A 20,902-nucleotide genomic window follows, 5' to 3' on the forward strand; every position below is an offset into this window, starting at 1 on the left:
TGGGAGCTGAGGACCTGCGGGGACTCTGCTCCCCGCCCATCCATCCAGCTCCAGGCAGCGCGGCCTGGATGTCCAGGCTCCCGACTCCATGCAGAGAACCACCCCGTTCTTTCCTTATCTCTGAATAAAGGTGCCTCCATCTACCTGAGCCAGAACTATCCCCATGTCATTCCTGATTCTGCACCCCCCACGCACCACTAACTGCTCACACATGCTCCTGCCATTCAGACCACTCAAGGGGCCTCCCTGCCGCTTATATGGACACCCCAATCCCTTGTGCTTGGCCCAGCAGCCTCCAGTCTATCCTCCGTGAAGCTGCCCATCCTTGTTTTAAATATGCAGAACAGACTGCCTCATCTGCCTGCTCACAGCCCTACCCCACTGACCTGTTCCCTAACAGACAGAACAGCTTCCTAGCATCGTACACAGACCAGCTGGGTCCTGGCTAGTCCCTCTTCTGCCAACCCACTGGCTTCCTGTTGCCCAAATGGCTGCCCTGCTTCTTGCCTTGGCATATGCTTGGACATGGTGTTCATGCTGCTTAGAACATCTCCCGGGGACACCTCCCCCTAGCAGCCCCCGAGGATGCCCCTCCAGGGCAACCCCTCAGGACACCCTCCTCATAGGACACTCTCCCCAAGGACACCCCCCAGGATACCCCTTTAAGATACCTCCCCCAGCACAGCCGCCCTAGGACACCTTCCCCATAGGAACCCTCCCCCCGGACATGCCCCTAGGACAACCCCTCTAGGACAACCTCCCAACACACTGTCCCCCAACCTGGATGATGGCAATTGCCTCCTATGGTCTTTCCTGCCCCCACTCAGGCCTGTCGAAAACCTGTATCAGACGAGGTCGGGCTCTGCTCGGATCCCTCCGGGACCATGTCGCCATTCGGACGCCAGGCTGGAGTCCTCCCCAGGTGACCCAGTCCTCCATGACCCTGTGCATCGCCGCCTTCACCCCTACTACGCAGGCCCCCTCGCCGTCCTGCAAACCCACCAGGCTTCCCCCGATCATCCTCACTGTTCGAGCCTATACCCCCGTCGAGTCTTGCTCAGATAGTCTTCCTCCCCCGACTGTATTGACGACTGCCCCCAGCACCTCCTGGCCTCCTTACCTGCAGGGCACTGATGCATACTTCCTAACTTTGTTTTGGTTTCAGCCCCCACCCCCCTAGCACACCGGCCCCTCGGGGCAGGGGATGTCATCCTCTGCTTGACCCCCAGCACCCGCAAGAGTGCGGTAACACGGAAGGTGCTCGGGAAGTATCTGGTGAGGTTTGGGCCTGTCCTGCCTGTCGTGAACGAGGAGATGGACTGACGTGCTTCTTCAGGCCTGATGTTGGTGGAGTCGAGCCCTCGGGGCCGCGGGGCAGACCTAAGCCAGGCGCGTGGCTGCCCACCGGGTATTCTCAGAGATCAGCACACAGCAAATCACAGTGTCTCGTGGAGCAGGAAATGCGGGAAAGATTTTGTCACCACTCCAGAGGAATGACAGGGGCGGGCCCTTTCTGACCAAGCCTCATGCCCCGCGAGCGCTGGGAGGGAGCCTGGGCCGAGATCCTGAGTCTGGCCCCAGGCCAGGCCCCCAGCCATGGTGGGCAGCAGGTGAAGACAAGCATGTCCCATCAAACACAGGACTCCACAGGGAGGGACACACAGAAGGTGACACGAAAGCCAAAGCCCCGGGACCACCATCTGTGCTGCCTCAGTTTCCAATGCAGAGCTCTTCCTAACCGGCCCCCTCCCCCATTCCTCTCTGTGCTGGGGCCTTAGGAAGGGTCTGTGTCTTCAGAAACCCTGGGCTCTTTCTAGGGGTCACTGAGTCCTCTAGGCGGGGTCCCCAGCCAGCTGGGCCTTTGTCTTATGGGGAGGGGGGCCTACATCACCTCGTGTTCTTCTGGGGATGGTGAGTCTCATCCTGTAAAGCTCAAGACCCTCTTCGCATAACAAAAACTCGACATCACCCCTTCCATGTGCAGAAATCGGGCGCGTTGGTAACTGCACATTACGCACAGAGTCCCAATAAAGCCCGAGGTGTAGGACAAAGGAGAGTCTCAGTCATCTATAATACCACGTGTATTTCAGTGAGACCCTCTTCGGAGTAGGCGGCAGCGGGCCAGAAAGAAGGGTGTCACACGGTGGCTTGTCGCTGCTCAGTCATCTGCTCCTCCTCTGGGGAATGGGGGCTGGGCCACACTCACCTCCGCCTCTCCACTGCCTAGCACCATGCCCAGCACATAGTAGGTGCTCAACCAATGGCTGGTGGAGAGATGATGAATGACCGGATGATGAGTTCAGCCCCGGGTGAGATGTGCCGATGGGGTCATGAATGGGATGAGACGTGCCCCCGCCCCGTCAGCCCTCGGAGGCCCCGGGCGGGCAGTGGCGGGATGCGTGGGTGCTCGCTCCCGTGGGCGTCTCTGCCTCTCTCAGCTCCCTGCGTGCTTCTCCGGGACAGGGGCTGCTCTTGTCTTCTTGGTGTCCCCCTTAGCGCCCCACACAGCGTCTGGCACAGAGTGGGTGCTCAATAAATACCCGTTGAATTTAATGCATCTCAATTCAACAAACATTTATTGAGCGTCCACTGTGTTCAGTGTCACAATCCTACCTTCCTTGGGCGCACTACAGATGGATGTCCTGGGGATGCAGGTGGGGTGTGCCTTGCTGCGTGCAAATGCCCTGCTCAGTGAAAGTTGTTTGCAAATGGGACTGGTGTCTGTGGGCTCACTTCGGGAGCTACTCGGGGAGAGTGGAAGGAGCCCCGAGGAAAGGGGGTACGTAACCCTCCGTTTAGGAGCGCTGCCCACCCCACCCCAATTTCTCAACAGGCTAGCACGCAGCAAGGCACGCGTGATGGGAGGCATGACCAGTAGCCTGGGTCCCAGATGCCGTGCCCATGCATGTCGGGAAACCAGGTGAGGTCTTCAGGACAGAGGTAAAGGCACGGTTGCAGCAGGTGCATGGTGGGTTTCCCGCTCAGCAGAACCAACATTGGACCACCGTAGAAAGCGGAGGAATGACAGAACTGTCATAATCGTCATGAGCAAGCGTTCGTGAAGAGGAAGGCGACACGTACGTGCACACACACACACGCCTTGTTTCTACTGTGGAGGAATCTCCCCCGTTAGAGCCTGGATTCTGGCGCAGGCGAGGCGCTTCCTGCCGGCCAGGTACGCCCTGGGTGACAAGCACCGGGACCCCCACCTGTGGCTGCCTGTGGCCCCAGTGATGGGGAGACAACAGTGAGGACGAGGGGACGGAGCCAAAACAAGACCTTGCAGGTGTGTGACTGGCCAGTCAAAATAGCACGCACAGCCTGGGGGCCTCGCGGGGGATCTCCCGCCTATGGGGCTCCCGGGATGGGCCGGGGTCCCTGGTCCCAGCACGTGCGGGCGAGGGGCCAGTGCACCGGGGTGAAGGCAGCACACACCGGTGACAGGGCAGGTCAACGGCACGGAGGGGGGGACCGTGGCCAGGCTTCTCCCCACGTGGTAACCCCCCCACAGGTGGGCTGCAGACATAAGTGGGGATCCCGGGGTCAGCCGGAGGTGTGTCCTAGCACCACCCAGCAAGGGGAGGATGGGAAGCCATAAAAGGCCACCCCCTGAGGTCCCCAGACACTCACTTCCTGAGAGCTCCTGGGCCTCATGGGTATCACGACAACACCCCAGGCGTGTGAGGGCTGTGGGGGTGCTGGAGGGCTGGCGCAACAGGATCCCACCACCTTCCAAACCAACCGCCGTCAGGACAAAGGGAACATGGAGCAGCAAGGCCCATGGTCAGGTCTTGCAGCACCTGGGGCAGTGGGTGCCTGGGAGCAGACAAGGGCCGGGGGACGGACCGCAGCTGCTGGGTTGGTCCGCGCCGTGACCTGCCGGCGGGGGGGACGGGCAGCCCACCGCGTCCGCCCCACACCTGCCCCGGGAGGAGCACACCACCACCTTGGACGAGTCACTCTGGGGGACTGCTCTGACGTGGACTTCCTGTGGTGGCATCCACCCATGTGCCGGCCTGGAGAGCCCCATGTTTAGAGCGCTGCACCCCCGGCGGGGCCAGATGCACGGGGAGGGGTGGCTCACGATGTCTGCTCACAAAGATCATACACAAAACAATGCGCCTTTGCTTTGCTTCGAGCTCTTCTTTAACAAACGACAATGCCCGGGCCACCCCTTCCATGTGTAAGACAGGTTACAGTTCAGAGTCATGAGCATGAGGATGACAATGACAGTCTGTTTGCTGAGCACCTACTATGGGCCAGGCAGAACGCCGGCTGTGGACGTGTGTCACCTCCTCTGGTCTCTACTGGCCTGGCCAGGCGGACAGGCGGAACGGAGGCCCAGCGGTGCGGTCGCGGCCCAGGGTCCCACGTCCCATCAGGCGTGAGCCCGGATTTGAGCTCGGGCCGGGCTCATGGCCACACCAGCCTCTGTGCTCTGCCTCTTCACACCCCTGTCCACCTCTGCGTCCCAGCTCAGCCCCACACGTGCCCACAGGAAACCACCCGCTGGGACCCAGGCACGGCGTCCAGGTCTCCTGCGGGCATCACACCCTAGCTGGCCGTGCTTCTCACCCACAATGTACAATTCTAGAGCTCTATGTGGAGCGTTGCCCTGCATCTGAAAATGCCCCCTAATTCAGCCCTCCTGACCCCCAGAGTCAGGCAGCGGTCACTTGTCCCCGTATTCCCTGCGGACAGGATGTCCCCACTCCCCGGTGCCTTGCTCAGGCCGAGCGCTGCGTGGCTGTACCCTGTCATCGACTCCCAGTCTGGACTCACCCTCCTGGACCATGCTTATGGCTGCTCTGGAGGGAAATGGGCCCCCCGCTTCCCGGCCTGATGGCCCGGGAGATGTTCTTTGCAATAGAACCCAGGAGACCAGTTTGGCTTCCTGGGCTGTCTCCAGCCCTGGAGCGTTCTAGGAGATGTGCCGTGTGCCCACGGGCCACGCGCGAGCTCACAACGTCCAGGGGAACTCACACGGAAAGGGGGTCTGCTCTCCTACCTGGCTTGCTCCTTAGATTTCTTAACGAGCAGGGCTCAGTTCTGGGGGATGGGTTCCAGATTGTGGGGCCCCCTTGCTGCGAGGCAGCTCATGCCACAGGTACAGCTCCTTGCTCAAAAGAACCACTCACGTGAGTAAAAGTTGTCCCCTTGCATTGTTTGGAGAGGGTCTCTATCGGTCCCGCTACTGTGGGACAAAGACTGGCTGTCTAGGTCTGGAGAGTTAGTCCTCGTGTCTGCATCCCCCTTGAGAAGCAGCCAGCTGGTCTTCTGCTGAGGGAGGAAAAAAGCCACGTGAATGCGGAGGCCATCTGCATGGCGCTGCCCCGTGTTACAGAGGAGGAAATGGGGTCAGGGAGGTGAGGGGCCCAAACGGCTTCTCCTGGGGGTGCACGGGTGAGCCAGGCGTGGGCTCTCTCCACGCACAGCTTGCTCCCTTAAATACAAGCCAGGGGCCCTCGGCCTCCCTGGAGCCAGCGGGAAACTCTGGGGGCCAACCCCCCCAGAGAGGCGCGCCCAGGCCTCCACACATTCCCCGTGGCTGCTTTTGTCGCCGAGCCGCACGGCCCCCAGAGCCTCACTCTACCCTCGGACCCTTCCCCGGGACCCCCTGCCCAGCCTGTTCTCGAGCCAGCACCCCAGATGCCTCCAGAATGCCCTTGGACTAAGTTTCCTTTCTTTGCTTAGACATGGCCTCGGTGACAGAGCCGTAACCGGGTTACAGGGGTGCGGCAGGAGGACTGCGGCAGGAGGCGTGCTAGTCTGGGTGGGAGGCGGCGGCGGACGGGGCCACCTCTGAAATCTGGTCCCTGCCGCGTGGGGCCTCGTGGGGCCCCTCTGGAGCAGAATGCGGGAGAGGGAGCCTGAGCTTTTGGCTGGGGAACCCCCCCTGAGCCAGACTGCCTCTGGGCAAGGTTGCTCCCGCTCAGACCTGCCCCTGCATTACCTTCCTGTTATCCTGCTCGAAAATTCCGTCCTCTCCATCGGGTCGCCTGACGGCTGGAAGGGAAGGGTGCTTGTCAAGGAGATACACCATCTCGTCTGGGTGTCCCCGCCACGGTTCCCACTTCCCATTGTGCTCAGAAACAGAAAGGAATCAAGCCAAGGTCCACGGCACGAGAGCCTTTGCAGGGCCGGGGAGAAGGACGCGCTGGAGAAGCCTCCCACGGGACCCCCGCAGGCAGCGGCCATGCACCCTCCCTCCTGACGGTTCTTCAAACCAAGAGCAGGGGTGCAAAGTGACGCGGTCTTAGAACCCAGCCAACCCCACGCCGCCGAGATCGCGCCACGTGTTTGGATGCAGCCACTTGGCATTTTGAAGCACGCACTCTCTACTTTCCCAGTTCAACCCTAAAGGAACAGGAGGGTTTGGTCTCCCACCCCAAGCAGGGCCTGCTGTGTCCAACCTGGCCGGGTGCTTCACCGGCACTCCTGCGGATCCCCACGCCACCCCATTCACAGATCGGGAGACTGAGGCTCAGAGACGATGACATGCACAGGGCATGGCAGAGGCTGATATGTGAACCCAGGTGCTCTGTCTCCAAAGTCCCCCTGTTTGTCCCCCTCACTGCCTGCCACCCACGAAACGCAGAACGGTCAGTGAACTCTGCCACAGGAAAAGTCCGCGACGAGAGGTAAAGGAGGTACGACATACAGCCAGAGGTGACCTTAGTGGCCTGGAAGGAGCGAAAGCTCACTTTGCCACAGTGTGTCCACCAAGAACGCTATCTGGGGCTGAGAAGTCAGGTGTCTATATTCTCCACTGGCCTTTTTATTTTTGGTGGTGGGGGTGGGGTCATCTCCAAGCGAGTATGATCAAGTACATCATGCAAGGGCATATGACAGTGCTCAGCACCCAGCTGAGGACTTCCTGTACTAAGCCACGGACCCCATGCATGGAACAATGAAAGGAAAACCCCAGGCTCCTTTCCCACCCGCCACGGAGACCAAGGCCACAGTAAGGACACGCCAAGGGTGGGCTCCTTACCTGCAGCCTGCGGAGGGCTTGGACCTTTGAGCCTTTTGGAGCACCCTGCCTTGTGCACCACCAAGGACAAGACTGACATCAGGCCCGAGAGCTTGGAAATTGGGGATTGGGCTACAGGACCTTGACAAGATAAGGTCACAGTTGAAGAGCGTTCTGGACACACGGACATTTTGTTACTCCCGATGGCTGTTTCTCCTTCTTCCAGGAGAGACAGTGATTTTCCAGTGTGAAAATAAAAACCCTGCTCTCTCCACGGGTGGAGGCAAATTTACAGCGAGCCTACGCGAGGGGCGCCATGGTGGACAGAGGCAGGGGCAGGAGGGACGCATGCCCAGCGGCCCGGGCTCGCCTGTTGTCCGGACAATGGTGGCCGCAGGGCAGCAGAGCCCTGAGGGTCTGGCCACACATCCGCCATGACTCTTGGCGGCCGCCCAGCAAGCTCTGGGGATGGTCAGGCCAGCGGGGACTTGGAGCTCCAGAGCATAGCCACTGTCCCACCCAGAGAAGCCTCCAGGGCTGGGTCCACCAGTGAAAGTCAGTGAGCGCACCCCCACCCCCAATGAGCCCTCGGTGGCCCCCAAATGGACCACTACAGCGGGGGTAATTTGCAAATACAAAGACAACAAAGGGCTCTTCAGGATATGAAATCCCAGCCCTTGGAGTTCAGGCCACGGGGCCCAAAGGCCACCCTGGGTTTGAGGACTGCACATAGCTGTGGGTGACCGGGTGGGTCAGATGCGTCTGGCTGTGGAGCCACCTCGGGGCTCAAGAAATGGCCCCACCACCTGATGAGGAAGCTCTCCCACCAGGATTGAGCAAGTTTCCTCTGCAAAGGCTCAAGCAGGAGCGTATGACTCAGCCACACTCAGTCACCAAGGGCTTTCCAAAGGCCAAACGTGCCAGCCCACAACACATGCGACAGGTGCCCCGACGTGGGAGCAGGGGTAGGAAAATACAGGTGTCTGGCACTTTGTATTATATGCCTGCTTCCTGAACAGCTCTGAGCCTCAGTTTCCTGATCTGTAAAATGGGCAGATGATGCCCACCCCCGAGTTGCGAGGATCCCATGAGGTAATGCATGTAGATGCTGTAACACACCCAGGAGCCCAGGTCTGAAAAATGAGGAATGAACAAGAGAACAGCCTTGAGGCGAGTGGACAGCCTTGTGTTTCAGAGAGTCAGGAGAAGACAGACCGATTAAGGACGACCCACTGTCTGTCCCAGCAGACAAGGCAGTGCCCTCTAAACCGGGAATGTATCTGCCATAAGGAGCCCTCCGGGGAGAGCCCCAGGGGACTCTGTTGGAGGCATCCCCAGGAGACTGGCTGGCCTCTGATGTTCTTTCTGCACCCAAAGCCCGCCTGCCTTCCCTTTCCTCCCGTCCCAAGACAGGACCCCAAACCAAAATGAGACTTGGCCCCACCACGGAGGAATCCCAGGGAGACACGTGAGAAGGGGTTGCCTCCTGTCTTATACCAGGGACCAGACAAATAGCATGCATGCCCCATGGGGCCCCGTCTGCTGACTGGTCTGGGGGGCAGGATGGAGCAAGCACCCTGCTGCTAGCAGATGCTTCAGGTGCGGGGCTGAGCTGCCATCTCCTGTGTCCAGGGCCTGGGCATCCACTCCCATGGCTGTCGCAGAGCTGCCCTTTGCTTACAGATGACACAGCTAGCCCTGTCCCTGCATCTGGACGCTCAGCTTCCTGGGAGGTGTGGGGAGACGTGTTCTGTTCTTCCCTGGAATTCATTTTGAGCATCTAAAACCTAGCAGAGCGTCGCCCCATCGAGGGGACCTACCACTGGAATGACCCTGCTCCACGCCCCACGTCAGCGGGGCCTCACCCAACTCCCGCAAAGCCCGATGGCGAGGCAGCCTTGACCCTACTCTCAGAGTGGAGACGGGGAGCGGCCGTGGCAGGAACCATGCCTGCCTCACCAAAATCAGGGGCACCCCCCGCTGCGAGCGCCTGCAGACGGCTCGGGAGCACCGTGGCACCCCGGTCCCATCCGCTCTCCGTGTCCTGCCGCTCCCTGCCTGTCCCACATCGGTCCCCCGCTATGCAGGAAAGGGCTCTTCCGCTCCTGTCCTGTCCTGCCCCCCGCTGTTTTCAATTTTCCACTCACTGCCTTTTGCTTCCTTTCTATTTTTTCTTACTATTTTTTTTTAAAAGCCATAAAATCGTAACCAAGTAGAGCTGAAACTAATAGAGTACAAAACATACTGTGGGGCACTAAATGCTGTACAGTGAGAATGGAAGGGTCAGGGGCCAGAGGTCAGGGGTCAGGCAGATGAGCACCAGCTGGGCCCCAGAGCGGCCACTTCTCAGCCCCAGCCTCAGGCTCCTCGTCCACAGTGGTGCCAATCCCATTGGGGGCCCACAGGGGATGCGCAGGCAGCTGTCGAGCACCCCCCAGAATGGGGGTGCCCTCACCGCAGCTGCTCGGGCATGGGCCCCCCTCGTCCACAACACCAGTGCCCCACTGCCGGGCTGGCGGGCTCACCACTGGAGCTCGCTTCCCCAAACAGGAACGGGATGTGAGCACCAGAAAAGAGTGAGGCTGATTAACAAAAACTGTGTGTGAGTTGGAGATAGGGCATCGAAAAGTAAATGCATTAATTAAAAACTATGCTTTTTAAACTGGTTAAGCATACTGTCTTAAACTAGCTAAATGGTCCAGTAATGCAACATCATCACCGAGAGTGTCTCGAGACAGGTGGAGGTCAACGTAGTGGTTTCTCAAGTCTCTCCCCCGAGAGGTGACTGGGTGGTGACTTTGCTGAGTGTGTGGGGGCGTGCACAGGCACATGCATGCTCACACACGCACTCATGCTCATACATGCTCACACGCTTACACACGCACACATGCATATGCTCACACACTCACACATGCATGCTCTCACACGCTCACACATGCATTATCACACACATATGAGCTCACACGTGTGCTCTCACGCACACACACGTGTGCTCTCACACCCGCTCACACACTCACACCTGCACACACTCGCACATACACGATCTCACACACACCTGCTCTCACACACGCATGCTCTCACATGCTCACACACTCACACATGCATGCTCTCACACGCTCACACACTCACATATGCATGCTCACACATGCACACGTGCATGCTCTCACACACTCACACTCACATATGCATGCTCTCACACACTCACACATGCATGCTCTCACACACTCACATATGCATGCTCACACTCACACATGCATGCTCTCACACGCTCACACACTCACACATGCATGCTCACACACATGCATGCTCTCACATGCTCACACATGCATTATCACACACATATGAGCTCACATGTGTGCTCTCACGCACACACACGTGTGCTCTCACACCCGCTCACACACTCACACCTGCACACACTCGCACATACACGATCTCACACACACCTGCTCTCACACACGCATGCTCTCACATGCTCACACACTCACATGCATGCTCACACTCACACATGCATGCTCTCACACGCTCACACTCACACATGCATGCTCTCACATGCTCACACACTCACATATGCATGCTCTCACACACTCACACATGCATGCTCTCACATGCTCACACACTCACACATGCATTATCTCACACACACATGCACTCACACATGTGTGCTCTCACACACACGTGTGCTCTCACACCCGCACACACTCACACATACATGCGCTCACACACACTCACATACACACGCTCACACATGCATGATCTCACACACACATTCTCTCACAATGCTCACACACATGCTCCGACACACTCATGCATGCTCTCACACATGCTCACACACACATGATCTCACACTCATGCTCTCTCATAAACCCACACCCATGCTAACACATGCATGATCTCACACACATGGTCATAAACACATGCTCTCACACACGCTCACACACACACGCTCACACATGCATGATCTCACACAAACTCACAGTCACATGCATGGTCACACACACATGATCTCACACACACATGCTTGCACATGCATGCTCACATGCACTCACACACACACAATTCTGCCAGGATGTGCTCCACCTGGATGGGGGAAATCTTGTAAAATCAAAACATCTCAAATATATCAGGAACCAAATACATGCTAACAGAAACGTTATTTTTGGAGCATTCCCTAAGGAAACCTGGTGAAGGACAGTACACACACATGCTGAGACCCCCATCCACAGACCATTCCCATTCACAAAGGGACAGGCTGTATTCACGTTTACCCCTTGAATATGGCCGGATGCTGGGTGGAGAGTAGGTACTCTATAAAGTCTATTTGCTAAAAGAATCAGTATGCCAGATCTCTGAAACGGTAAATGAGCTTCAGTCATTGTTCAGCATTCAGTTCTACAAGAATTCCCTTGCCTTTGGATGGGAGGGACCTTCGTATCCAGTTTAAAACCAACAACGCAAGGATTCACGCTGATAACAGTAAAACAAAATGTCTCTCCATCGGACAATTTGGTCAAAGGACTTAGGGTTGGAAGCTCTTTGTCCTAGATCTGGCTTGTTCAGAAGCTGCTGAGTCATTTCATAATCTGCTTCACTGCCTCTTCTGCTTCCTAAGAGGCGGGCCCCTCTTACCACAGGTGTTACCCACATGTTTGAGGTTAATAAAAGGCCAAGTCAGCCAATGCCACTTGTGACAAGCTCAGAAAACACAGCTTTCCATGCAGGCGTGAACATGGGCGCCATGATGGTAAGACAGCACTCAACACAGCTGCTCCTGCCTTCAGCTGGGCCTCAATCTCCCCACTTGTAGCAACAAGGGGCTGGTCTGGACAATCTCTAAGGGCCCTAGGATCTAACTGGCCCAGCCCTCTCTGATGCCTCCAGAACATCTGTGCTCCAAGCTTCCCTGGCTGAGAGGGAATGGTAAAGCCACCGCCTTCTGGGCACCCGAGAGTTTAACCCATTCCTTTCTTTCTTGGGAAGAGCAAGAAATGCACAAAGCAATAAGCACAAAGCCTATTGTACTTAAGGAAAAATCAGAAGTCTTGTTTGTATAATCAGACCACTGATTTATCAGTAAGTCACAGAAAGCACGCTTTGATAGGATTCCACCTAACAGCGATGCAGTGGTGGACGGGGGACGAGGCTGTTTTCTTTGGGTGCATCCGGACAAGAACTTTAAATATGGGAATTCCTTTTCCCACCTCCCCATCATGTGCACAGCACTTCACAGTTTAGACCGTATTTCCACGTTCATTACTCCATCTGGTCTCATAACCAGCCTGTGAAGAAGGCAGGGTGGACGGATCAGTCCCATTTTGCAGATGAGGAAACAGAGGCTCAGGATGGTGAAGCCACATGCCCCAAATCACCCAGAAATTCCATCAAGAAACAGAAGGAGACCTGGAGCCTTCTGCTTCCTGCTCCATGGCTCCGGCCACCTGCAGCCTGTGCACCTGTCCCAGGCCAACTCAGGCAGAGCGGAGGTGGGCGGTCCCCTTGGAGAGGGAAACCAGGGGCTGAGAGACCCCCTCACTGTTCGACCTGTCCAGCCCCTACTCACTGATGCAACAAAACTCTCTGACTGAAGGCTGGCTATTCACTCTCTCCTCAGAAATTCCTAAAACACAGGAATGAATGACTAACTCTGGTTGGTTCTGTTTTCCAAAATTCCAGCTGGGTTGGGTTGGGGTCCAGGAAGCCTTTGTACCTCAGGATCTCGGCTGGCGTCAGTCCGGCTGCCTCCCTCAAAGTGGCATAACCGAAGCCCCAGAAACCCGCCGTCGGTGATGACTCCCACCCCAAGCCCACTGACGTGTGTGAGCCTCAGCTTTAGAGCACACAGAGGCGTCCTGACTCAGAGGTGCCCTCTGCAGTCTTCGATGCAGAGGCTCCCGGGAGCCCGCTAGTGAATCTGCTCTTACTATTCAGACAGCCCCTGGTGCCTCCCCATCCCCAACCGGAACACAGCAAAAGGAAGCATCCAGAAGCAAAGGGGTGCAAGAGGCATGCAGGGAACACGGCAGCAGAGGAAATCCGACTGTACCATGCTGTTTGTAGATAGGGGGTTTCCTATAGATGTTATCTTTTACGCCAGTGTCTGGGAAAGAAGAGAGAGAAGAGGAGAAGGGCAGGGTGAGCGAGCACACTGGTTTCCACCCCTCTGCTTCTCCAAAGCAGGCGTCAGGCACCAGATTCCAACTGGCCAGACAGGCTCACAAGCGACTGACGCCCGGGGCCCACACCTCAGACCAAGCGTCGCCCAGCCCAAAGCCAGAACCTAGTTCAAGGGGCGCGGGGAGGGAGGCAGCTAGAGTGGGCAGCTGGCCGGACAGCGCCTTCTCTCCAGCACATTCCCAGGAGAGCAAAAATGTCTCCCTGATGTTTGTGTGGCTTTGGGGGAAACTCCAACGCACGCCAGCAGGCGGATGTGCAAACCCTCAGAATTGGGGGGGCGAGAGGCTTGGGAATCATAGCAATCCCGTGCAATCAGACGCTCTGCGTGGCAAGCCCAATCACACGTCCTGGGTGCCTACCTGGAACGTGGAAGTGGCGAGGCGCCTGCTGGTAGGTGCAGGGGGGAGGCTTGCTGTCTGAGAGCACTGAGAGGCTGGGGGTGCTCCGGCCACTTTCACTGCCTCCAGACGGAAGAGCAAAGACAGGTAGAAGGGTGGAAGGGGAAGGCAAAGGACAGTATGTCAAGTAGGAATGCTGGTTCCCAGTGAACCCATCTCCCCTGGCTGGTGGAGCCCCGCAACACTCTGCCCAGGGGAGGGTGCCCTCCACCGACACTTCCAGACTGTGCCCCACAGCTTGTTAATCCAACCTCGAGTGGACCCCTTCCAGTGGCCCCATTTGCAAGGAGCAGTGGCCCCAAGGGCAAAGCAGTGGCCCCCAAGGGCCCCAAGGGCAAAGAACTTGCGGGTTGCTAGATCATGGGAATGTGGGCTTGGCTTGGCTGACCCCCACTCTCCTCAGGGTGCACAGTTGGTCTGCCGTTCAGCACCGGCTGGGGCTTGAATCCAGCAAATCGCAAATTCACCAAAACTAAAGCCTCCCTCCCTCAGTATCCTTGTGTAAAAAGATGCCGCTTTCTCGGAGAATCCACAAATCATTCAGAATAGGATTACAAAATCGGTTCCTAAATGCCGCTGAGTAACATTTTATCAGCTATAGGAGGATAAGAGCAAGTTGATATTAATTAGCTGCCATGTTCCTAAATAAAGCTACTTTTGGCAAATTAAATGAAAGGAGTTCTCCAATTCTGGCTCCAATTTCATATCCCATCTGGATTTATAATTTCTGTGTTCTGAACAAGGTTGGATTATCAAGTCACAAATTTAGACAGTCGTAGTTTCCCCGGGTGACCCCCTCGTCCCCCCTCCCCACCCTACACGTACCTATTTAAGGAATGACATGATAGACAGAATGCAATGGGCGTTGAACACTTTGGATGATGAGGTTTACGGCTCAGTTTAGCAAGACACGCCTAAGGCATTTCCTCATTTCCTCTCCCATTAGCCTCAGGAAACCCTCTGCCACCTTGGATCATGGCCTGGCGAAGGGAGGGGCCCTCCAGACTTGGAAGGAGCCCCTATGAGGTGCAGCTGTTCAAAGCGGCAGGGCCCTGAGGTGACCCGGCAAAGAAGCAGCCCTCCCACGGGGTAGACGTGGACGGGAGGGTGCAGCAGGCGTGGGCTCCGAGCATGCTGTTGCCTGGGTCGGGTGCACCGGGAACCCGGGAGGGCTCGTAGGGGCAGAGGTGGGCACTCAGCCTGAGCAGGCCCCTGCCCCGCGGCCCAAACCAGGCTGAGACCACAAAGGGGGCTGCTGACCACAGCTCAGAGCATCCATCCCCCTGCGCCTGGGTGCCAGTTTCGCCCGTTAGTGCTGATGGAACTTGGGGCCCATGACTGCCCCCCATCACCACGTGAACCCTGCCTTCCCCTGAGCCACACCCCCCTTGCAGCACAGACTCTTCCAGAGCCCCACACCAGTCCAGGCTCCTTCCCACTGCTCCCTGGGGCACGAGCCTTCAAGCCATTGCTGAGTCCCTGGGGGGAAACCACCACCATGTGCACATAAAAGAAACTCCTGATTGCCGATCGGTTCTACCAACGGTGGCTTGTGACGGGGAACACCCCAAGGACAGAGAAACATGGCAGAAGTTTAAACAGTCTCCTTGCCCAGGCTCGGGAACTGCCGAGGACGGCCCACTCCGGGGGTCGTCACTAAGTCTGCTGTGCTCCGGGCACAGCCTGGCGGATCCGGGAGGCTTCAAACAGCTCACTTCCTTCTGCCTAGACGCCCTCATGCACCCAGCTCCTGCCCAGGTGGCTGCAGATGATGGGACATGTGGCAGGGCTCCTGTCCCCCCAGGCCCCAAGCCTACAGTGCAGTGTGTTCCTACAGCACAAGCAACAGCCTGTGTGTGTGTGCTGATCTATCTGGGGAGCACCCACAGTGCTCAGCAGGTCCTCACGGGGCCCGAGACCCTGGGGCAGCTGGGGACACAGACCCAGAAGTAGTGGCCCATGACGCCCATCCACACCTACCATCCAGGGGTACAGAGATCACCAAACTCTGCCCCCTGGTCCCAGGCTGAGACGTCTCTGCTGGCATCCCCTCCTCCCAGCCTCCCTTCCCCTCCCCACCCCCGCTAGAATCCCCTTTGCAATCCTCCCCACTTGTCATGGCCCTTCCTGGGTCAAGGCCCCAGTGCAAAGCCTCCCTGGGAGACCCAGGCCACCATTGACCATTCTCCTGTCTGGACTCACTGGGTCACCTCATTTTCATAAGACACTGCTAACATCACCCACCCCCCCCTGCCCCCGAGGGTCCCTTGTAGTGCTTTGCCCACAGAAGCTCACAGAAATGCCCACAGCAGCCCCGTAGGACTCATAACTCCCTGTCCGCCTTCTGCAGGAGGGACGGGGCTGGGAGGGCCCAGCTCCAGCTGGCTCACCATGCCACCCCCGAGCCTGCAGTCACTGCCCCGGGGGCCGGCTTCCTCAGTAAAACCCCATCAGCATCAGCAGTAAAACCCCAAACCACCGATGTCACCACGGATGCGGGAAAACGAGAGGAGGCCCAGGCCTGACTTTGAGAAGAAGCCCCTGCAGACCAGGCTCTTGTGGCCTCTGGAGGCAGTTCGGGAAGGAGGTCGGATTCTGACCTCTACTGGTGGTGGTCGGGGAGAGGCTGCTTCTTCCTAAATTTGAAGCAAGCGGTCTGCTCTGGAGCGCGCTGCAGCCAGTCTCCCCGCGGGGTAACCGCTCCTGTTGCCGCGGGGCATCATGCGTCGCTGCCTTGGTGTTGGCTAAAGGCCACCCTTCAGATTTCACGTCCCCTCCCCCGTCCATGGACCCCATCCGGGACATCACGTGACACGTCTTCCCGTCTCCCCAGGCTCCTCTGGGCTGCGACAGCTTCTCAGACTTCCCTGATTTGCCATGATTTTCGTGAGGAGTCCTGGGCAGGTGTTCTGCGCGGCGTCCCTCCGTGAAGACTGGTCTGATTATTTCTCGTGATCAGATGGGGATCGTGGGTTCTAGGGAGGAAGACCCTGGGGCGCAGTGCCTGCCCAACCCATCAGGTCAAGGGCACCTGCCATCAATGTGACCGGTCACTGGGATGGTGACCTTGAGCCCCTGGCCAAGTGGGGTTTGCCAGGTTTCCCGAGCAGTCTCCCTCCTGGCCCTCCAAGGCTGTGCCCTGAGCAGGCCATGCACCGTGCACGCCTGGGGACTGGGGGGGGGGGGGGGGTTGTGGGTTCCCTCCTTGAGGGTGGCACGTCCATGTAAGTCACTGGGAGCTCTCCTGCTCGGGAGATCTGTCCCTTTGCCCTCATTTATTCATTTGCTCATTTATTTTTGACAGCATGGACTTGCGGGCCCTCACCTCACTCGCTGGGTGACTGTCCAATGTCCTGTCATTCATTCTGCTCTTTGATCGTCCCAGCTTTGCCCTGGGTCGGCCCCTGTCGAGTCCTCAAGGTGGCTGGAAGCAAAGCCAGCTCCCATCTGCGTGAAAGGGCGTGTTAAGGACGATGAGCAAGACGTGCGTGGGTTCTCACATGTGCAGCGCTCCACCAGCTGTCTGAGTAAGGTGCATGGCCCAGGGACTGGGGCCAGATGAAGAGGTGCCTCTGGGGCACAGTGAGTGGGTGGGAAGCGGGCCCTGACCTGAGGCTCTGCACTGGCAGCCCCTTTCCGCCCCTCCTGCCACAGGGAGGAGGAGGCTCGCTGCTCAGTAAGCTGCAGCTGCCCAGTGAAGAGGTCCCGGCAGCACCACCTCCCCTTGACCTGCTCCTTAACAGGTGAGAGGTCAGGCTTAAACCTTACGCTGCTTCAGGAGACATCCCCGGGTCTGAAATTCATACTAAAGTGCAAATAACTGCCACCAACACAGATGCGGCCTGCCGGCCTTGGTAGAGAGTGGCCTTGGGCATTGAGACATGGGGGAGGGGGGGAAGGTGTGTCTGGGATAGGGGTCCAGCAAGGAGAGAGGAGGAAAGCAAGGCGCCCCGTCAGCATCTAGCTGGGTCAGGGCAGGTGGTGGCTGGGGTGAGGGCATGCTTCTCCTTGGGGAGCCCTCCACCCACAGCGGCATTCAGAGGGTCATCACCTAGAGGAGCCAAAGATGCTAAGGATGCCATGAGGAGAGGCCAGGAAAGGTTTCCCCGGGGAGGGTGGGTGGACACGGGGCCATGACCAGCTGGGAGGAGGACAGGCCTTTGACACAGCTGACAACTGAATGCCCATAGGCTGGGATGCGCTAGAGCATGCGGCTGAATGAGAGCATCAAGCAGAGGACAGGCTCCCTCGGTGCGGTCTCTGAGGTGGACTCAGGACCTGTGATGGACATGGCTGGTGAACAAGGGCCCGACTCAGCTCTGCCCCATGGAGCTTCGGGATCTCAGGCCAGCATCGTCTGTCTGAGCCTTGGTCTCCTCTGGGGTGAGTCCTGTAAAGAGGCTGGGCACTCCCAAGGTCACAGATGGCCCTGGAAGTTGGGTATGGGGCAGAGACATGGCGCCAGGACTCCCCTGCATCTGACCCAGAGAGGAGAGCAGGGGCTTTGTCTGATTTCTGACAAAGGGGATTGGTGGCCAGTGCAGCCGGGAGGGTCAGGGCAGATACTGCACCAAAAGCCGCAGGACCCACACAGGCCCCGTGCCTGGGCCCACCTGGCAGGCCGCATGGGGACCGTGCTCCTGTCCCCAGGAGATGCCCTTGGCCAGGCTCTGAAATGGTTTCCAAATCCTATTTCAGTGGGCAGGGGCTAGAGCCTGTCTGCATGGTCTCCCCCACCATGGGGTGGAAGGAGGGGCCTAGCTGCTCCTGCCCGAGGACAACACAGCTGTCTCTCCCTGTGACCCCCCGGCCCTCCCTTACGGGGCTGAGGAGGGTGTGCTGCTCCCCCTGACCCACCTGGAGCGGGCATGCTGCAGGTCTGAGACACCATCCCAGGGCCAGCCCTTGGCTGAGGGCGCTCGCTGGCTTTCCTCACCCTGGAGGGCTAAGAACTTGAGGGTGGAGAGTCAGAAGGGGACAGCGGAGGACAGGGTCACAGGGTCTGCTCTGGCCGCAGACCCCAGCCTGGACTCATCTCGGACAAAGGGGGTCCTCGCGTGGTCCGGCCAGCTCACGGGGGCTGCCGGGACAGCAAGGCTACTGCAGCAGAGACAGCAAGTGCCCCGTGGCCGGGCCTTGTCTCCGGGCCACCCCTCTTCCAGAGCCCTCAGGGGGACAGCCCCACCGAAAGCAGGGCCATGGCGGGTGGCAGTTGCGGGGGGGAGCTGTGTGGCCAGGGGCCTTCGGACCTGTGAGCAAAGGGAGAAGAGGCATCTCCTTGGTGACCTGCTATGACCCGTCTACTAGCCAAATTCCCCCTGGTTTGCAGGGAGTGTGCTGTCTGCCCACAGGATACGCACGGGCCACGCGGCTGCATGTGGCAAGGCCTTGCAGGCTGCTGTCGTGCTCACGGGAGGCACCATGTCCGGCTTTGCTGCTTCTCAAGAGGGACGGCATGTCCAGAAAAGTCAGATGGTGAGCTGTGAGGACAGGTCCCGATGCTCGGGGGCTCTGCTCTCCGTCGACCCAGGGCAGACACGCAAACTAGCGACGGGGACGCACGTAAGGGAACACACAAGTTCCAGCAAGCCCCATCCGAGACCATCAGATGGGGGCACGATCCAGCTGAGCTTGGCTGGCCTGCCAGTCCCATCAGGAGGGCCAGGTCCCACTCTGTAGCTGTACAGAACGGGGGGCTCAATGCCTCTCTGGGGGATCAGTAAGAACATCACCGCTGCTTCCTCTAACGCCTGGAGCACCCTTCTACGGTGTCTCGGGCCGTTAGGGCTGCGTCCCAAAGTGCCAGGCATTGTTTCTTACAGTTCTGGAGGCTGCAAATCCCAGACCAAAGCGTGGCAGGGCTTGGTTTCGGTGGGAGCCCTGCTCCTGGCTGGCAGACGGCCATCCTGTCCTCACATGACTGTGAGGCCCTTCCTCTGAGCACACGCAGAGAGCGAGGGCTCTTCCAGTGTCTTTTCCTCTTCTCGTAAGGCCACCGATCTTATGGATCAGTATCTCATCTTAGTGACTTCATGCGACCCTGATGGCTTCCTGAAGACCCCATCTCCAAATGCAGTCACATGGGTGGTTAGGGCCTTCACATATGGACCTCGGGGACACAATCAGTCCGTAACACACGGGAAACGAGCTTGGCCATTTTCCTGGTGTGACTGGCATTTGTTGTCTGTGTAGGGATGTGGATGGTGGGGGGGTCTGTGCCCTGGGAGGAGGCAAGAACTAGAGCCCCCGCAGGGTGTGCATCCGGCCCCAGCCACCGTGAGCTCCGAGGCCACGGACAAATCACAGCCCCCTCTGCTTTGGCCCCTGATAATGGCTGCGAGCGGTCCCCGTGCCCCCGCGGAGCTGACGTGGGACATCCACAGGGGTCATGGGGGAAAGGCTCTGGGAAGGAGGCCCCAGGCTGGGCGCGGCGGAGATCCTAGCCTCCTGCCCCTGCGGCTCTCACTCGGCTCCTCGCTCCTCACTCCTTCCCAGTGCAAGCTGCCTACGTCCTCATCCCAGGAACATTGACACACCGACAGAAACGGGGCTGGACCCACGAGACACACAGCAGGGAGCACGGGCGGAGACACAGGGCTCGGGGAAGCCATGCGGCGCACACAGGACAGCAAGACACAGACGCGTGGCCGGACGCCCTGCGAGCGCCCGCGGCCCGCGGCCCTGCGCACCTTACCTCGGAAGTAGGGGACGTAATGATGTCTGAACACGGATGTAGGGCTTGGGTGTTGGGACAGGGACAGGCAGCTACTAGTACCAACACTCACAGTACCAGCTGCAGGCAACAGAGAGCAAGTCAGAGTCCGCCCCAGGCCCGCGAGCCGCAAAGCCACAGCATGGTCCTAGGCCCCGCTCCGCCAGGGACATTCGCGCTTCCTCTCCCGAAGAAGGCACACCCTTGTGAGGCCCCTGACGGGAGTCACCAGATGCGCTTTAGACTCTGAGTGAGGAAGCCCGGCCCGCTGAGGGTCAGGGTGGCAGCCCCGGGCTCCAGAGCCCTGCCTGTCCCTCCACTGGGGGCTCCTTGGCTTCAAAGGCAGGTGGACAGCTGCTGGCTGGACCCGGGCGAGCGTGCACCTGATGGGCACCCGGCCGCGTCCTGCTGAGATATGCGTCTTGGCTCTCTGAGGAGAGCACCTGGCCAGGCACTGCCAACAAGCCCGGGTGACCCAAAATACAGTGCTCGGGGGTCGGGAGAGGGGCCTTCGGAGAGGGCGCCTGGGGAGCCTGACTGCCCTTCACCCCTCACTCACCTGCTCACCTGCTCGCTCATCAGTCACTCATTCACTCGTTCACTCACACACTCGTTCACTCACATACTCGCTCGCTTGCTCACTCATTC

General features: G+C 58.6%; 1 protein-coding gene across 1 annotated transcript in view; it reads right to left on the minus strand.

Moving 5' to 3' along the window:
• The window catches only part of ABLIM2 (actin binding LIM protein family member 2), an 86,881-nt gene that overhangs the window by 25,847 nt on the left and 40,132 nt on the right, over positions 1 to 20,902 (minus strand). Inside the window, exons 10-12 of the mRNA XM_044912784.1 lie at positions 13,014 to 13,067; positions 5,954 to 6,006; positions 5,139 to 5,280 (exon numbers count right to left, since the gene is read on the minus strand). Coding sequence (XP_044768719.1) covers positions 5,139 to 5,280; positions 5,954 to 6,006; positions 13,014 to 13,067 — 249 coding nt within the window. The remainder of the gene's footprint in view (positions 1 to 5,138; positions 5,281 to 5,953; positions 6,007 to 13,013; positions 13,068 to 20,902) is intronic.

This window comes from Neomonachus schauinslandi, chromosome 2, assembly GCF_002201575.2.
Source record: "Neomonachus schauinslandi chromosome 2, ASM220157v2, whole genome shotgun sequence".
Lineage (NCBI taxonomy): Eukaryota > Metazoa > Chordata > Mammalia > Carnivora > Phocidae > Neomonachus > Neomonachus schauinslandi.